Below are 19573 nucleotides of genomic sequence, written 5' to 3'. Positions count from 1 at the left end.
TGTACTTGTAAAAGTAGTTTTTGTTCTTAATAATAAATGATATAATGTTGATTGAATGAACTGTTAGCTGAAGGAATTGAAACCTCCTTCTAGGGGGCGCCTGGGTGGCGCAGTCGGTTGGGCGTCCGACTTCAGCCAGGTCACGATCTCGCGGTCCGTGAGTTCGAGCCCCACGTCAGGCTCTGGGCTGATGGCTCGGAGCCTGGAGCCTGTTTCCGATTCTGTGTCTCCCTCTCTCTGCCCCTCCCCTGTTCATGCTCTGTTCTCTCTGCCCCCCCCCCCAAAAAAAAAAAAAAGAAACCTCCTTCTAGGTGCTTTTTTTTTTCCAAAAAAAATTTTTTTCTTTCTTAACGTTTATTTATTTTTGAGAGAGAAAGAGAGAGAGAGAGAGAGACACAGCATGAGTTGGGGAGGGGTGGAGAGAAAGGGAGACCCAGAATCTGAAGCAGGCTCCAGGCTCTGAGCTGTCAGCCCAGAGCCCAATGCGAGGCTCAAACCCACAAACTGGGAGATCCTGACCTGAGCTGAAGTCGGACGCTTAACCAACTGATTCACCCAGGCACCGCTTTAAAAAAAAAAAAAAAAAAAATTAACGTTTATTTGTTTTTGAGAGAGAGACAGAGACACAGCCTGAGTTGGGGAGGGGCGGAGAGAAAGGGGCTTCCCCCCGCCCCCCCAGCTCAAATCAAGAACCTGAACAGCTCTAGGAGAAGGCCCAGGCAGAGTTTGACATTCTTAGCTGCCACTTCTTTGTTTCTCCCACACCTGGGAGACATCCTCAGCAGGGCTGAGAGTTGAATACTTACTTTTCTCACAGAGAGCTTCATCTCTGTGAAAAAGGTGAGTTTACTTAAAATCAAGGCTAGTACTTGAATGGTCATCTATATTGAATATCTGAAAATCAGTGATTGATTAATGTGAACACATTTAAGTCAGTCACTGCCCCATTACTTAGAAATCTATAAAATGGAAATAATCATCAATTAGTTTTCGTTGGTATTAGAAAGATTTATCTGTTTCTCCATTAGTCTTTACATTTTTAAAGGGTCAAATGGTGATAAGATTTGTAAAGAGAAGTCAGATAGTCCTGGACTTGAATTCTGCTTCCACAATTTACCAGCTATGTGATCGTCTCAGTTTCTTTAGCTGCAAAATGAGAGTTAAGAAGAGTATGTAACTGGTAGAGTTGCTGTGAGATTTAACTGAGATAAAATGCCAAATATTGAGATAATTTGTACCTGATGCTTCATCATATTTTATCAGTACTAATGTATTGAGTATTGAATGCATAACTTTGAATAGGTGTACTCTTTTTTTTTTTTTTTTTTAACGTTTATTTATTTTTGGGACAGAGAGAGACAGAGCATGAACGGGGGAGGGGCAGAGAGAGAGGGAGACACAGAATCGGAAACAGGCTCCAGGCTCTGAGCCATCAGCCCAGAGCCTGATGCGGGGCTCGAACTCAGGGACCGCGAGATCGTGACCTGGTTGAAGTCGGACGCTTAACCGACTGCGCCACCCAGGCGCCCCTGAATAGGTGTACTCTTAATAGAAGCTATCACAACCAAAGTCTACACTCTGGGCAGATTGGTCAAACTCTCCTTTGCTAGTGGGGGCTTCACAATATTGATTCCTGAAACATTTTTTCTCTAGCAAGTGAAGGCAGCATTGTACTTGCTGGCAAAGGGGCTGAGAAAAATACATTCCAGAGCACTTTATCATTCCCATCCTAGGTGATCACAAGTCATAACATTTAAGAGTTGGTCTTCTTATTCCTTATAACTAGCTGTATATATCAGGATTGGGGTTGGTTGTATATATCAGAAAATAAAATAGGTTTCTTTCTTTCTCATATATATGAAATCTGAAAGTAAGCAGGACTGGTATGGCCCGTTGGTCAGTGTCATCGGAGAACTCAGTTTCTTTCTAACTCTCTATTCTATTTTATGTCACTTCAGGGTCCATAATGGCTGCTGGGGCTCTAATCATCACATCGAAATTCCACATTATAGGAGAGAGGACAGGAGAAAAAAACTTCCTTTTAAAACCACCTTCCTAGAAATCTCATCATACACTGTAGCTTATAATTTCTTGGCTAGAATTGAATCACTTGTCCACAACTAGCTCAGGAAGGGGGCGTGTTCTCCTTACTATTACCACCAGTTTTCGCCCTTCTTCCTCTTAAATGAAGATGGCATGTCTCTCAGGACCTCTCAGGGTCCACTGACAGGGAGTGTATGTTTGATCAAGAACTATTTCTTTTTGGCCTGAAGCCAAAGGAATCATTCTCTAGCAGATACGCAGTATGACTGTAATGATACAGGTTGTATATTTCAAATAATTTACCCCTGAAATGCATGTAAGCATCTATAATCGCTTGCTTATAAAGTTAAAATCCAAGATTTCTGTAGTTCAAGGGAACTACCCCTGCTTCCAAAGGTGCACAACACAGTAAGTTGCAGTAACACCTTTATCAGCGTCATAGGGTTGGGGAGGATTAAGTGAGAGGAGGCATACAAAGTGCTCAGTGCAGATGGGGCTTTGAGACAGGACGGCAAGTGTGAGTGATTTAACAGTTAGTGGACACTGCCCACTGTCCCCACCACTGAGTGTACAGCCTCCACATGTATCCCTAGAGAATGTCTCACATCTACACTGAATTCAGATTTTAAGAACATTTAGAAAATGTTGTTAGACCCTCATATATCAGGAAAACGATAGTTACAATTTTTCAGAACTTCTTTGTCATATATCCTAGAGCTTTTAAGTATTGCCAGTGGCATCTTGGTTTTCCTCTGTTACTTGAATGTTAAACTTTCCAACACTCTAATGCATGTGCAATGGAACTGATTTTTTTTTTTTTTTAACTAAGAAATGCTTTTGTAATGAAATAAGGACTGTATATTGGCCCTTTTTCTGGGTGTGGTAGAGTAGGAGAGAAAACAGAATGTGTGTGCCATTGTGTCTAAGAAATTAGGGAACTGCCCAGAGTTCATGACTCATCTCCCAAAGCCTCCCTGCTCAGTTATTCTGTAACTCACAGTTAACCAAAGGATTATGGTTCACAAGTGCTTTTTGAAAAATGAACAAGGTATAGATTTGAGTTTCTTCCTTATTTTGCCTTTCCTGAAATATGTAATTCTGTCTTTACTCAGCTAGTCTTGTCTAATCAAAAATGATATGTGGGATAGCAGAAGAAATCATATACAGCTAACTCTTCCTTAACAAGGCATGTATCCCTTGGATAAATGCCTAGTAGTGCAATTGCTGGGTCGTAGGGTAGATCTATTTTTAATTTTTTGAGGAACCTCCATACTGTTTTCCAGAGTGGCTGCACCAGTTTGCATTCCCACCAGCAGTGCAAAAGAGATCCCCTCTCTCCGCATCCTCGCCAACATCTGTTGTTGCCTGAGTTGTTAATGTTAGCTATTCTGACAGGTGTAAGGTGGTATCTCATTGTGGTTTTGAGTTGTTATTTCCCTGATGCTGAGTGATGTTGAGCATGTTTTCATGTGTTGGTTGGCCATCTGGATGTCTTCTTTGGAGAAGTGTCTATTCATGTCTTCTGTCCATTTCTTCACTGGATTATTTGTTTTTCGGGTGTTGAGTTAGGTAAGTTCTTTGTAGATTTTAGAAATGAACCCTTTATCTGTCATTTGCAAATATCTTCTCCCATTCCATCGATTGCCTTTTAGTTTTGTTGATTGTCTCCTTCACCGTGCAGAAGCTTTTTATCTGATGAGGTCCCAGTAGTTCATTTTTGCTTTTGTTTCCCTTGCCTCCGGAGACATGTTGACTAAGAAGTTGCTGCGGCCAAGATCAAAGAGGTTTTTGCCTGCTTTCTCCTGGAGGATTTTGATGGTTTCCTGTCTTTCATTTAGGTCTTTCATCCATTTTGAGTGTATTTTTGTGTAGGGTGTAAAAAAATGGTCCAGGTTCATTCTTCTGCATGTCGCTGTCCAGTTTTCCCAGCACCACTTGCTGAAGAGACTGTCTTTATTCCATTGGATATTCTTTCCTGCTTCGTCAAAGATTAGTTGGCCATACATTTGTAGGTCCATTTCTGGGTTCTCTATTCTGTTCCATTGATCTGAGTGTCTGTTTTTGTGCCAGTACCATACTGTCTTGATGATTATAGCTTTGTAGTGTAGCTTGAAGTCTGGGATTGTGATGCCTCCTGCTTTGGTTTTCTTTTTCAAGATCGCTTTGGCTACTCGGGGTCTTTTCTGGTTCCATACAAATTTTAGTATTATTTGTTCTAGCTCTGTGAAGAATGCTGATGTTACTTTGATAGGGATTGCATTGAATATGTAGATTGCTTTGGATAGTATCGACATTTTAACAATATTTGTTCTTCCTATCCAGGAGCATGGAATCTTTTTCCATTTTTTTTGTGTCTTCTTCAATTTCTTTCATAAGCTTTCTATAGTTTTCAGTGTATAGATTTCTTACCTCTTTGGTTAGATTTATTCCTAAGTATTTTATGGTTTTTGGTGTAATTGTAAATGGGATCAATTCCTTGATTTCTCTTTCTATTGCTTCATTGTTGGTGTATAGGAATGCAACCGATTTCTGTGCATTGATTTTATATCCTGCAACTTTGCTGAATTCATGAATCAGTTCTAGCAGTTTTTTGGTGGAATCTTTTGGGTTTTCCATATAGAATATCATGTCATCTGTGAAGAGTGAAAGTTTGACCTCCTCCTGGCTGATTTGGATGCCATTCCCATAATATATACTTTAAATATCTCATAATTTTATATATCAATTATACCTCAATAAAGCCAAAATTAAAAGATTCCTTTCACAGTGGCAGCGTAATATAATCAGGAATTAATGCAAGAAGACATGAATAGGACAAAAAAATGAGTAAATACAGTAACACCTTAAGGAACATTTTCTGAAAAAGTAAATGGAGGGGCACCAGGGTGGCTTAGTTGGTTGAGTGTCTGACTTGATTTCAGCTAAGGTCATTATCTCATGGTCGTGTCAGGCTCCGTGCTGAGCATAGAGCCTGCTTGAGATTGTCTCTCTCCCTCTCTCTGTCTCTGCTCCTGCCCCACACACCCTCTCTCTCTGTCTTTCCCCCCTCTCAAAATACGTAAACATTAAAAAAAATAATAAGTGGGGAGAATACTGTGTCCCAGGATTATAAAATTCAGTACCATAAAATGCCATTTCTCTCTGATCTGGTTATTTTATCAGTCTTTTATTATAAAAATGTTCAAATATAGAGAAAATTGAGACCATTTTTTACCCACCCCCACCACATAGACCCAACAATGAACATTTTATTATACTTGTTTTATCAAATTATTTGTCCATCTATCTGCCATTCCTCTGTTCATTCATATTCATTCATCATTCATATTGTTTTTAATGTATTTCAAAGTAAATTGCTTATATCAGGATACTTCTTCCCAAATACTTAAGCATGCATATCATTTATATTTGTTTATGGGTGGAATTGTCTTCAGAGGTGAAATTTATGTGCAAATGTACAAATGTATTTCCCTATCAAAATACAGAGTATCATGCTAAGCAAAATAAGTCCATCAGAGAAAGAGAAGTCATATGATTTCACTTACGTGTGGAATTTAAGAAACTCACCAGATAAACATAGGGAGAGGAAAGGAAAAATAAGATAAAAACAGAAATGGAGGCAAACCATTAGAGACTCTTAAATACAGAGAACAAACTGAGGGTTGCTGGAGGGGTATTGGGTGGGGGGATGGGCTAACTGGGTGATGGGCATTAAAGAGGACACTTGTTGGGATGAGCACTGGGTGTTCTATGTAAGTGGTTGAATCACTAAATCCTACCCCTGAAACCATTATTGTACTGTAAGTTAACTAACTTGGATTTAAATTTTAAAAAGAAAACAGTTTTTCTCTTGTCCAGGAAGATACACTTATATTTTTTTCCAGTAAACCTTTCATCTCTTTCATAGGCAAACATTGTTCTGATTTTTTTCCCACCATAGGTTAGTTTTTTAATCTTTTATTTTGAATTTTCTTTTAATTTCAATTATTTATTTTTTTAGTCATCTCTCTGCCTAATTGTGGGGCTCAAACTCAAACTCGACCCCAAGATCAAGAGTCACATGCTTTACTGACTGAGCCAGCCAGGCGCCCCTCCACTATAGATTAGTTTTGCTTGTTCTAGAACTTCACATGTATGGAATCATATGTTATATGCTCTTTTATGTAAGGCTTTTTTCACTCAGCATGATGTATTTTAGATTCATTCACGTTGTCATATCAGTAATTCTTTCCTTTCATTGCTGAGTAATATTCCATTGTGAGAACATACCACTGTTTATATAATTTCTTATTGATGGTTACCTGGATTGTTTTCAGTTTTCTGTTATTATGAATATTCTTGTACTAGTCTTTTTGTGCTCATATGTTTATATTTCTCTTGGGTAAATGTATAGGAATGGAATTACTGGATCATGAAGTAGGTATATATTTGGTTTTATAAGAAGCTGTTACCTGTAGGGGTACCTGAAGCTGTCAGACAAACTAATTTTTAAAATAAAATGAAAATACAGGGCACCTGGGTGGCTCTTTCGGTTCAGTGTCCGTCCAACTCTTGATTTCAGCTCAGGTCATGATCTCATGATTTGTGAGATAAAGACCTGTGTTGGGCTCTGCGACGACAGCATGGAGCCTGCTTAGGATTCTCTCTCTACCTCTCTCTCTGCCCCTCCTCCACTTGTGCATGCTTGTATGTGTGTGTGTACTTGCTCTCTCTCAAAATAAACATTTAAAAATAAAATAAAAATTTCACAAATAGTAGCCATCCTAAAAACCATTCTGTGAAAGGCAAAACCATTCCTACTATTAGATTGTGTGCACTGGGTTCCTGGCATTGTGCAGACTACAGCTGGCAGTTCTGGTTTCCGTCTGACATTTCATAGTACATATTTCCTTTGGATTCAAACTACTTAACCATTCATCTGTATTCGTAACCATTCATCTGTATCTGTATTCATCAAAGGCTAGACCTTCATCATAGAACCAGCTTTTAAAATCAATTCGGAGAGAGAGGTGTGGGGAAGAGATAAATTTGAGAGCGTATGGAGTGTCAGTAAATCAGATACGATAGAAGGAGGTTGAGGGATTTAACAACAAAGAGGTTGTGTGTGTATGTGAGAGAGAATGAGAGGGGCAGGGGAGGGAGAGAGAAATACCAATGGTTCCCCTCTCCCATCAATTTTAATTTAATTTTTGCAAAGTTTATTTTTAAGATAGCCAAAAGATGTCCTGTATACTGAAATAAAATGATCTCCAGAGAGCCTTCTCATTCTGTTCAAAACCAAAAGGTGTCCTGTATATTGAAATCAAATGATCTCCAGAGAGCCGCCTCATTCTGTTTAACAGGCTTCATAGTATTCCATTTTATGAATAGGCCATCATTTATTTAATCATATTTCTCTCTCCTGTTGATAAACATTTAGGTTATTTCCAATATTTTTCTATTGCAAACAGTGCTGCATTGAATATCCTTGTACATAGGGCATTTTTAAAGTATGAGTATATATATCTGTAAAATTCTCAGTTGGAATTATGTCAAAGGGATTGTGCTTTTGCAATTCTGCTAAATATTTACAATCATATGAGAGTACCTTTTTTCTCAAATCTTTGCCCCAGTACATTGTTGTTAAGTTTTTTATATTTGCCTATCTGATAAGCAAACACTGATATCATGGTGTAGCCTTAATTTGGCTTTCTCTAATCATGAGTTGAGTTTAAGCATTTTTTTACATATATAAGAGAACGGTTTCCTTTTCTGTGAATTGTCAGTTTCATATCTTTGCCCATTTTTCTTTTGGATTGGTGGTTCCCTTTTATTAATATGTAGGAATCCTTTATATATTAGGGAAATAAGACCTTTGTGAATGAGTTGGAAATATTTTTGAAGAGCTCATTCTTTAAAAATATAGAAGTAGTTGTTTTAGTGGGATGGTGGAAAAAGAAGCCAGATTGCCATGGAGACAACTCTTCCTAGAAATTTGGCTGCAAAGTAGAGTAGAGAGAATGCTAGCTGAAGGATTGATGTAGAGTCAAAAGAGTTCTCCCTTTCCTTTAAATTCTTATGTCTAAATGCTGTTATAAGTTAAAGCGTGGAGGTGGTGGTAGGGGATCTACAGGACAGGATTCCTAATGAATTGAGATTTTTAGGAGGAACTGTAGATGAGGAGGAAATGTGTAAATATGTTGACTGGGAGTTAAGGGTGTCATGCAGTCCAGTGGCTTCTATTTTCTCAAGTGAAGGCAAAGCCAACAGCCAAGAGTGTGGGAGGAGGTGGTTGGAGAGGAGAGGAGGTTCTTTGAAATCACTGCTATGGAGAATTGGAGAGAGCTGAGGAGGGAAATATAGAAACATTGCAGAAATTGTTTGGAGTTCCATCGAAGCAGAAGTAGTATCAGCCTTATGGCTTGTTTGGTTTTCTTAAGCAGCATTTGGCAGTCCCAAATGTGGGGCTGTTGGTTGGATTAGTTTAGGATTGGGCTGTTTTTGTTTTTCCCCATGTAAGTAGAATAGAAAAGGGGTAGCAAAAGAATTTAGGATGTTAGCAAGGTAGTGATGGAATTGACACCAAGCCTTCTTGGGTAGAGAAGGAAATAGGACAGAAATACTAGATAGAAAATTAGAGAGAGGTTCAAGGGACCGGAAGCCTAGGTGAGGTCAGAGAACAGGTGTAGACATAAAAGAGAGGGAACTGTAAGGAATAGAGAGTGTGGTGGAGAGTGGGAAGGTAAGCCTCAGTCCGAGTTTTTCCTGGTGATGACAGAACCATTGTCAAGGCTGGCCCAAGTGGAGTAGAGATGTAAGGTTCTTGGAGTTGAGGAAGTCCAGTAATTCATAGGCTGGCCCGGATGTGAATTGTGGTGGCTGTCATCTGTGAGGATGTTGAACCATCTTCCAGGAGAATATCAGGACTGGGGGATGGGGAGAAAATTGTGAGCCACATTGCAGTCTCTTCAGTGATAAGGGAGTGCTAGCAAATTATTAGGCAAAAAAGCCCTCAAGAATGGGAACCATTAGAACAGGTTCTAGGGAGAATGGTTTGCATATGAGATCCTTGAGTGAGGAAACTTCAACTCTCCTTGGTGACTAGCTCTGGGATACTTGGAATAGATTTGGAGACTGGAAGAGGAAGGAAGTAAGCAAGCACAGGTATGCATGCAGTTTAGTCTGGGAGGCAGGAAGTCACAGGAATTTGCCAGAGAGACTTTAATATAAATTTATAATATATTATAAAGTCTCTCTCTGAGAAGAATGAGGCCTTGACTGTGGTTTTCCTGGTTGTGGTCTATAGCTACACCTTGTTACCGACATGGATCTTTTTACCTTAACATAACCTCTCACGGCCTAGTTTACACGCACAGATCCTCTCCAACTTGCCATTCACTGTGCACTTCTTTTCCCTTGCAGCCTTTCACATGAAGTACGTCTTTCTTCTGCAGTTTTCTTCTTTTTGATTCATATATTCATGCTCTGTAGTGAAATCTGATTTCTTTTTAAGTTAATTTGATTGGTTATTTTTTAAATTTTTATTTATGTTAGAGAGAGCATGCGTGCACTTGCGTGCAAATAGAGGGGCAGAGAGAGGGGTACAGGATATCTATGCTGATAGTGAACCCGGTAAGTACAATACAAAGAAGAAAATAAAAATCATAAAGTGCCATGCTAAATGTTTATAGATTTTCCCTTCCAGTTTTATTTTCATGCATATACTTTCATACACATACATGAATCTAGTTAAGATCATATGGTATATTCCGTTTTGATCTGTTTTTTTAAGCTTAAAAAATGAAGTTCTTGTTCCATTGTCTTAAATTCTTTGAATTGTAACAGTATATCATCTTGAATAGCAGCAACATAGTACTTATTTCAGCTTTTTCCTATTTTCCCTGCTGTTGGATATTTGGATTGTTTCTACTTTTCCATTTAATGAATATCTCTGTATCATTTTCACCTGAGTTTCAGATAATTTACTTTTACTTAGAATAGAGCCTTGGAAGTGGGTCACAGAACAATATGGACACATTTAAGATCCTTGTATAATCTTTCTGGGAAGGCATTTGTTGTTACAGGCTAATGGCCATTCCGACCAGTGTCTGATTCCTTTTCATGAGACTCTTGCTAGCATTGAATACTTCATATAATTGATCATTTCTGATTTGGAAGGTAGAAATATTATCTCGTTATTATATTCCTTTGATTAATGGGGATGGTTAGCACTTTTTCATGTATTTTCTTAGCTGTTTTTCTCTTCTGTAAATTACCTGTTTAGGATTTTTAGGGTTTTCAAAATTGACGTCTTCGTGTTTTCCATATTGATATGACTTCTTATTTTAACGCCTTGTCTTATTGGTGGCAATTTTCCTAGTTTATTTCCCTTAAAAAAATAGACTTTATTTTTTAGAGTAGTTTTGGGTTCATGGTAAAATTGAGCAGAAATTAGAGTTTCCCAATACTCCCTGCCCCCATACATGCACAACCTCCCACGCTCATCATCCTGCACCACATGGTACGTTTATTACAGCAAATGAATCTGCATTGACACATCGTTACCATCTTGTTTACATTAGGATTTACTTGGTGTTGTGCATTCTGTAGGTTTGGACAAATATATAATGACATGTATTTACCATTGTATTATTATACAGAATAGTTTTACTTGAAATCCTCTGTGCTCTGCCTTTTCATTCCCTCCCTCCTTCCTAGCTCCACAGCCACTAATCTTTTTACTGTCTCCAGGGCCTTGCCTTTTTAAGAATTATGTCCTATAGTTGGAATCATACAGTATGTAGCTTTTCCAAATTGCTTTCTTTCACCTACTAATATGCATTTAAAGTTCCTTCATGTCTCTTTGTGCTTTGGTAGCTCATAACCTTCTAGTGCTGCATAATATTCCGTTGTCTGGATGGAGTCCAGTTTACTTATCCATTCACCTACTGAAGGGCATCTTGGTTGCTTCCAGTTTTGGCAATTAAGAATAAAGCTGGGGCTTTATGGGGCACTTCGGTGGCTCAGTCGGTTGAGTGTCCAACTTCAGCTCAGGTCATGATCTCACAGTTTGTGAGTTCAAGCCCCATGTCATTCTCTGTGTTTACAGCTCAGAGCCTGGAGCCTGCTTCAGATTCTGTCTTCCTCGCTCTCTGCCCCTCCCCCACTCATACTCTGTCTCTCTTTCTCTCAAAAATAAACATTAAAAAAATTTTTTTTTTAAAAGAATAAAGCTGTTGTAAACATCTGTGTGCAGATTTTTGTGTGGACATAGTTTTAAACTTGCTTGGGTAAATAACAAGGAGCACAATTGCTGGATCCTATGGAGAAGGTTTAGTTTTGTAAGAAACCACTAAACTGTCTTCCATAGTGGCTGTACCACTTAGCATTTCTGCCAACAATGTATGAGACTCCCTGTTGCTCCACAGGCTCACCAGTATTTGCTGTTGTCAGTACTGTGGATTTTGGCCATTCTGATAGATGTGGTGTCTCATTGTTTTAATTTGCAATTCCTTAATGACACATGTTATTGAATATCTTTTCATATGTTTATTTGCAATCTCTCTGTCTTCTTCATTGAGGTGTCTAATAAGGCCTTTGGCCCATGTTTTAATTGGTTTATGTTCTTAGTTGTTCATTTTTAAGAGTTCTTATAAATTTTGGGTAATAGTCCCTTATCAGATGTGCCTTTTGCAAATATTTTCTCCCAGCCTGTGGCTTGTCTTCTTTTTCTCTTGAGATTGTCTTTCACAGAGCAGAAGCTTTTAATTTGAATGAAGTCCAGGTTATTGATTATTTCTTTTATAGATCGTGCCTTTAGTGTTATATCTAAAGAGTCATCACCATACCCAAGGTCATTTGATTTTCTCATATGTTATCTTCTAAGAGTTTCATAATTTGTGTTTACATTTAGGTCTGTGAGAATAAGTTTTTGTGAAAGTATAAGGTCTGTGTCCACATTTTTTTCTTGTGTATGTATGCCCAGTTGTTCTAGCACAATTTATTGAAAAGACTATCTTTGCTCCATTGTATTGCCATTGCTCCTTTGTCAGAGGTCAGTTGACTATATTTACGTGGGTCTGTATTTGGGCTCTCTCTTCTGTTATATTGCTCTATTTTTCTATTCTTTCACCAATCCCACACTTTTTTTAAATTTAATTTTTTAAATTTACATCCAAATTAGTTAGCATATAGTGCAACAGTGATGTTAGGAGTAGGTTCCTTAGTGCCCCTTACCCATTTAGCCCCTCCCTCCTCCCACACCCCCTCCAGTAACTCTCAGTTTGTTCTCCATATTTATGAGTCTCTTCTGTTTTGTCCCCCTCCCTGTTTTTGTATTATTTTTGTTTCCCTTCCCTTATGTTCATCTGTTTTATGTCTTAAAGTGCTCATATGAGTGAAGTCATATGATTTTTGTCTTTCTCTGACTAATTTAGCTTAGCCTAATACCCTGTAGTTCCATCCATGTAGTTGCAAATGGCAAGATTTCATTCTGTTTGATTGTCAAGTAATACTCCATTGTATATATATATACCACATCTTCTTTATCCATTCATCCATCGATGGACATTTGGGCTCTTTCCATACTTTGGCTATTGTTAATAGTGCTGCTATAAACATTGGGGTGCGTATGTCCCTTCAAAATGGCACACCTGTATCCCTTGGATAGATCCCTAGTAGTGCAATTTGCTGGGTTGTAGGGTGGTTCTATTTTTAATTTTTTGAGGAACCTCCATACTGTTTTCCAGAGTGGCTGCACCAGCTTGCATTCCCAACACACTGTCTTGATTACTGTTGCTTTATGCTAAGTCTTGAGTCTGGTAGTGTTAGCCCTCCAAGTTTGCTCCTCTTCAGTATTGAGTTAGCTCTTCTCAGTCTTTTGCCTCTCTGTATAATCTTTAGAATTAGTTTGTCAAAATCCACGAAATAACTTGCTAGGTTTTCATTGAGATTGCATTGAGTCTGTAAACCAAGTTGGAAAGAACTGACATCTTAACAATATCGAGTCTCCCTGTTCATGAACATATTTATGATTGATTTCTTTTACATTTAGTAGCTTTTATTTTTTCTATCATCAGATATGCCATTTTACCTTTGTGGTTTCTTACATTAGAAAATCTTTCCTCATTCTGAGCTCACATAAATATTCATTTCTTTCCTTTTAAAATGTGTTTTTAGGGCACCTGAGTGGCTCAGTTGGTAAGTATCTGACTTCCGCTCAGGTCATATCTCATGGTTCATGAGTTCAAGTCCCGCATTGGGCAAGCTCGAGCCCTACCACGAGTGAGTCCCACTTCTCTCTCTCCCTCCCCTTCTTTCTTTGCCTCTCATGGGATTCTCTCTCTCCCTCTCTCTGCCTCTTGCTCACTTGTGCCCTCTCTCTCTCTCAAAAATAAAAAAAAAATGTGTTTTTAAGCATTTAATTCTTCTACCCATCTGGATTTTATTTTTGGTATTTGGAATGAGGTGACAGTCTAACCTTCTCCCCCTAAATACGTAGTTATTTTTCCCCCAAACCATTTCCTATCAAGAATAGACATGTACACATATATAGTATGTGAGCCTTCCAGTTTGTTTTCTAACGCTTTTGGGGGAAATTGTATGCTTTCCCAATTTTAGATTATGGTCAGGTGGGAATAGTGGAGAAGTGATCAATCTTGTATGGCTGCACCTTGGGGAAGGCATTACTAACCCCATTTCCCTACTAGGCATGTTGCTGGTACCAGAGTCAAACTCCTGAGATGTGTACGAACCACCTCCATCTCCCCACCCTTCCTCAGAGGTTCTCATGTACCCCTTGGAAAGTACCCCTTGCTTCCCTTGAGCATCATGACCATATTTAGTTACCACCAGGCTGTGAGGCTCCTGAAGATGGGATGTATGAGTGTATTGCTCCCTGGTTCTTTCCCTAGTACCTAGTTCACTGAAGGGCACAAAAATCCGAATGGCCCAATGAGCCACTATTACCAGTAAGAATGTGCCACAGCCCTCTGATGCGGTTTGTGATGAAATAAAGGTTGGGAACAGCTGTATAAGGTCTGCTTCAAAGGGCATCACATTCATACAGTCACCCTACCTTCTCCAAACTTCTCATGCTGAACATGCTAAAGCCGCACATGGCAAGCGCGAGGGGAGCTTTTCACGGGACTGCTGCCTGGCTCTTACCCCCAGAGATGCAGTCTGCTATGGGAATTTTTTAAAGTTCTTTGGGTGATTCTAAAGTGCAGTCAAGGTTGAGAATCCCGCTTTAAAAAGTAGGTTCTTATTAAGTATTATTTGTATTGATATAATGATTCAATTAAGTAGTTGGATTTGGGGGGAAATGTGCATATCAGACTCCCAAAAGATCATTGGTCCTATGTGCACATTTTATTGCTGGGAAGATTTTACTCCACATACTCCTTTGGTGAGTATTTTGGACATGGTTAACAATAATATAGGGCCTTATCTAACATGGCTGTCTGTTTTCTAGGCCAGCATGGATTCCTGGTTCATTCTTGTTCTGCTTGGCAGTAGTCTGATACGTGTAGGTGCCAACAATGCAACCACAGGTAAGTTGTCATTTAATAAAGCTGGCATTCAAAATGGAATTTTGCTGTCACATTTAATGACCTAAAATTGGAGACCTAGGTGATATTAAAGAAAAAAAAAATACTAAAGTTTTACTTTAAAGTGATGGTATAAAGTAAATATCTTTGGAAATCTGAGTCGTAGTGAATGCTCAACGTTGCTCTATATACAATATACTACTTTAAATAAGTAGATTATATGTTCATTCCTGAAAATTTTTTTTTTAATGTTGCTACTTAAGATTCCTGTATACTGATTCTGAGGAAATAAGTAATGAATCCAGTTTTCTTCTTCCCTTAAACAGTAGTCCTTTGGAGGTGCTAGAAAGGGCCCAGCATTAGATAAAAGTGTGTGTGTGGTGGGGGGGGGGGGGTTGGGGAGAGAGAGAGAGGGAGAGGTCTTTCGTTGGTCTCTTGGTGTTTAAGAGTTTATTAAGGCTTGCTGCTTTGTGCCTTATAACTTCAAGCTATCACATTCTTCATGGGTTTTCTTTTGTGTGTGTGTGTGTGTGTGTGTGTGTGTGTGTGTGTGTGTTTATAGTTTCACCTTCAGTAAGCGTTACAAGATCTATGAAAACATCAACAACAGCATCAGTTAAAGAAGAGACCAAAACTTCAAGTCCTGCTTCTTCAGTAACTTCTCTGTCTGTGGCACCAACATTCAACCCAAATCTAACACTGGGACCCACCTATGTAACCACTGTCAATTCTTCAGACTCTGACAATGGGACCACAAGAACAGCAAGCACGGATTCTGTAGTCACTACAGTTTCACCCAATGGAACGTGGCTTCCAGATAACCAGCTCACAGATGCCAGCACAGAACCTTGGGAGGGGAACTCCAGCACCGCGGCAACCACCCCAGAAACTTTCCCTCCTTCAGGTACTAGGGATGGTTTCTGTTTGTTTTTCTTTTTCTCTTTGAGGTTACTCACCATTTTATTGTTTTGTGTTTTCTAGCCATAAGATCTCTTGAAATAATAAACATTGCAAACTAATGTTAGCAGATACAGAGAATTCTTAGGAATATCTGGCTAACATAGAGTTAAGAGGAAAGAAGAGATATTCCGGAGGCTATCCTGCTTTGCCTGACATTCCGGTTAGACCAGGGAGGCTTAAGTGTCAAAGGTGGAGGAAAAAGTTTGAAAATACAAGAGAAAGGGAAGGTAATTAATAATTCGAGAAGCTGGGGCGCCTGGGTGGCTCAGTCTGTTAAGCGGTTAAGCATCCGACTTCAGCTCAGGTCACGATCTCGAGGTCCGTGAGTTCGAGCCCCTCGTCGGGCTCTGGGCTGATGGCTCAGAGCCTGGAGCCTGCTTCCGATTCTGTGTCTCCCTCTCTCTCTGCCCCTCCCCTGTTCATGCTGTGTCTCTCTCTGTCTCAAAAACAAATAAACGTTAAAAAAAAATTTTTTTTAAAAACAATAATTCGAGAAGCTAAAGATGAAAGGGTGCAGAAGCTGGGTGACAGGATTAGCCTTGAACAGAAGGGACCCTTGGAGATCATGGGAAGGCGAATGGGTCTGGACGTGCATAACAGATATGGGATAGGAATACACAGGCTAGGGGTGGAGTTAGAGGAGCTCAGGAAACAGTTAAGTTGCAGTGCCAGTTTGCTCAGGGCGTCAGCCCTGCCCACTTCTTTCCTTCAGTTCATCACTAGTTGATTTGCAAGTGGCACCAGAAATAGAATCAGCCTTGAGTCAGAAACCAGGTGGGGTAGGGCAAGTTTCTGACCCCTTTGAGCCTCAGTCAGGGTCCTGGTCTATAAAAGAGAAGGGGTCCATCAGATGGCTTCTGTGAAGAGTAAAGGAAATTGTCCCCCGACAGCTGTGTAACTGTCATTCCTTTCCTAACAAAAATCACTGTTCCCTGTTTTGTTTTGTTTGAATGTTTATTTTTGAGAGAAAGAGAGAAAAGAGACAGAGCTGGGGAGGGACAGGGAGAGAAGGAGACAGAGAATCCCAAGCAGTCTCTGCACTGTGTGTGCAGAGCCCACTGTGGGGCTCGAACTCACAAACCATGAGATCATGGTCTGAGCCGAAATCAAGGGTAAGATGCTTAACCAACTGAGCCTTCCAGGTGCCTTTTTTTTTTTTTTTTTTTTTTTAAAGTAGGCTTCATGTCCAATGTGCAGCCCAACATGTGGCTTGAACTGAAATCAAGAGTCAGACTCTTATCCAACCGAGCCACTCAGGCGCCCTGTTGTTCCCTTTTCTGTGGTCTCACCCCTTTGGTTCATATTTCTTCCCTGTTAGATGGTGAGGGCCCCTAGATTAGAATCACGTCTGGCTCATGGAGAGCATTCAGAAAGTATTTGCTGAATTGAATCTCATTCGGTTACTACACATGACATTTTTTAGCTAGACCGTGTAACCCAGACCCTGCACTTGCCTGCTTTAATCCCTTGTTTTCCACTGTAAAGGCTATGCAGCACTTGCAGTTACGAGCAGTCTGCTGAGCCACGCTACCTGAGTTTGGATCCCATCTCTGCTGTACACTGGCTGTGTGACCATAGGCAGGTTTATTTCACCTCTGTACCTTACTTAGTTCCTTCATCTGTAAAATGAGAACAAGTCTGCTGAGCCACGCTCCCTGAATTTGGATCCCATCTCTGCTGTACACTGGCTGTGTGACCATAGGCAGGTTTATTTCACCTCTTAGTTCCTTCATCTGTAAAATGAGAACAAGTGATAGTAATAATACTTCCCTCGCTCAGGAACTAGTAGGATTAAATGAGTTGATACAGGGAAAGCATTTACAGTGCACACCTGCACACGGGAGGCACTATTTTTAAGCGGTAGGCATTGTACTAAGAGTTTTACGGAGGTATCCTATGAATCCCATGAGGTAGGTTCTGTTTTCTGTTTTGCAGGTGAAGGAGTTTTACAGTGATGAAACTAACTCCAGGAGTGTTTTTCAAAGTATGGGGCGCCTGGGTGGCGCAGTCGGTTAAGCGTCCGACTTCAGCCAGGTCACGATCTCACGGTCTGTGAGTTCGAGCCCCGCGTCAGGCTCTGGGCTGATGGCTCGGAGCCTGGAGCCTGTTTCCGATTCTGTGTCTCCCTCTCTCTCTGCCCCTCCCCTGTTCATGCTCTGTCTCTCTCTGTCCCAAAAATAAATAAACGTTGAAAAAAAAAATTTTTTTTCAAAGTAAAGGTCGTGACCAATTCATGACATCATTTTAAGTGGGCCATCCTGAGTGATTTGTTTCTTTGTTTTTTAAGTGGATGGTCCTGTTCCATTTTGTGTTCTTTTTATGTAATGTGTATTATTTCGTGAAACTTTAATTTCAGTTATACAGAAGCACATACTGAGTAACAGTGTAAAATATATTTCTTGCTGTGAGTTATGGCTGTTGCTTAGGGAGGGAAGACGAAATAACGTATGAAATAACTCGTATGAACTGAATTAGTGGGAAAGGTGAGCCAGTAACCCATGCCTGGTTGACTCTGCAGCCTGTGTTCCTCACTTCTGTTCTGCACTGTCTTCATTTAACTGTTCTGTGAGATGACTGGATAATTCTCTCCTTTTCATAGATGCTTTAATGTAGGACTATAGAGGTTAAATGATTTGTCTTAGATCTCAGAGCCAGCAGGTAGCAAGTTAGGCCTATTTCTCACTCTTGTGGTCTTTCCACTCTGCTGTTAAGGAAACGAATTTTCCATAATCTGCCTTAGGTCCAAATTATGCCACAGCTAAGAAACCAGTTATTATACAGTTAACACATTTCATGTCTCAGGAGAGACTGAGGCTACATTTCACTGGTGACTTTTTCAAGACGAGTAAAACTCAAGGAAACCTTTATGGTACATCAGGATGTCACAGTCTGAACCCCACATCCTTCTCATCACTACCCTCTTACCAGTCCTCCCATAATCGTTACTTAATAATTTTTGGTTAAATCAGTATTTAATGCTTTATCTTACTATAACTGTGATGTTATTCCCTGCTGAGCTATAGGTGTAATGTGATCATTTTTCTTTTCTTGTACAATTTTTTTCCTGGATTTTATAATTGCCTTATGTTTCTGTTTTAGTTTTCTTTTTGCCTATTGCCAGCCAGTTCTTCTCATACTTTCCTTAGACTCTCGATACAGTTTCAACAAAGTCAGATCTGGCAGGTAATCTGTTTTTTGTTTTTTGTTTTTTCCTACAGATTTTCCTCCTGAGTCCTCCATTGTCTTACTCAAATCTGGGCTTGATCGTCAGGGCTGCTGCCTAGGTGTTGGTCTGGGATTTCCCTTCTCTTTTATTTTGTGAATTCCTTTGTTTCCTGGCTTCTATATTGACATCTTTGTTGGATTACTCCATCATTGGGTAGAACATATCCTCCAGTAGCCTCCTGAGAGAGAGGTCCAAGGGAGGTACATTGCGTGAGACCTTACGTGTCTAAAACTGGCTATAGGGCTGCGTATAGAATTTGAGGATGTATTTGTTTTCTCCAGAATGTCTAAAACATTGCCCTGACTCCTAATTTCCAGGCATGGAGGAGTCTTCTGCTATCCTGATTCTTAATCACACTTTGTGTGTTTTGGGAAGATCTTTCCTTTGTCATTCATGTCCTGAAATTTTACAGAAATGTGTCTTGATGTGTATCTTTTTCATTCATTATGTTGGGTGCTTGATAGGGTTTTTGGAGCCTTGGTTCTTTGATTCTGGAAATTTTTGGTTCTTCAGTTCGGGAGATTTTTCTTATATTTGGAAATTTTCTTCCATTGCCCATTTTCTCTGTTTTCTTCTTCTAAAATTCCTATTATTTAGATATTAGACATATCCTAGATTAATTCTTTAATCTTTTACATTTTTCTCTCCCATTGATCTTTGCTTTGAATCTCTGTTCTTTTCCTTTTTAAAATAAGCAAGTATGTATATATTCCTTTTTCTTGTGTTTATAACACACATTATACACATATGGATTGTGTACATTTCTGCACATTGCTTTTTTCCATTAGCCTGTCATGCTTGTTCTATATTACAGTAA

General features: G+C 39.5%; 1 protein-coding gene and 1 long non-coding RNA gene across 5 annotated transcripts in view; both read left to right on the top strand.

The window, feature by feature from the left end:
- PTPRA (protein tyrosine phosphatase receptor type A) overlaps window positions 1-19573 on the top strand; it is a 162840-nt gene that overhangs the window by 71862 nt on the left and 71405 nt on the right. For all 4 annotated transcript variants that reach the window (XM_086701828.1, XM_086701827.1, XM_086701826.1 and 1 more), the window contains 2 exons: window positions 14495-14573; window positions 15133-15474. In XM_086701828.1, coding sequence (XP_086557954.1) covers window positions 14501-14573; window positions 15133-15474 — 415 coding nt within the window. In that variant the 5' untranslated portion in view covers window positions 14495-14500. The remainder of the gene's footprint in view (window positions 1-14494; window positions 14574-15132; window positions 15475-19573) is intronic.
- On the top strand, window positions 303-7271 carry LOC147582668 (uncharacterized). Its single transcript, XR_015249402.1, has 2 exons — window positions 303-1302; window positions 1538-7271. It is a non-coding gene; the product is annotated as an uncharacterized LOC147582668 (long non-coding RNA).

Source organism: Puma concolor, chromosome A3 (assembly GCF_028749965.1).
Source record: "Puma concolor isolate L17-30 chromosome A3, mPumCon1.1.hap2, whole genome shotgun sequence".
Lineage (NCBI taxonomy): Eukaryota > Metazoa > Chordata > Mammalia > Carnivora > Felidae > Puma > Puma concolor.
This window is presented reverse-complemented; position numbering and strand designations above follow the sequence as displayed.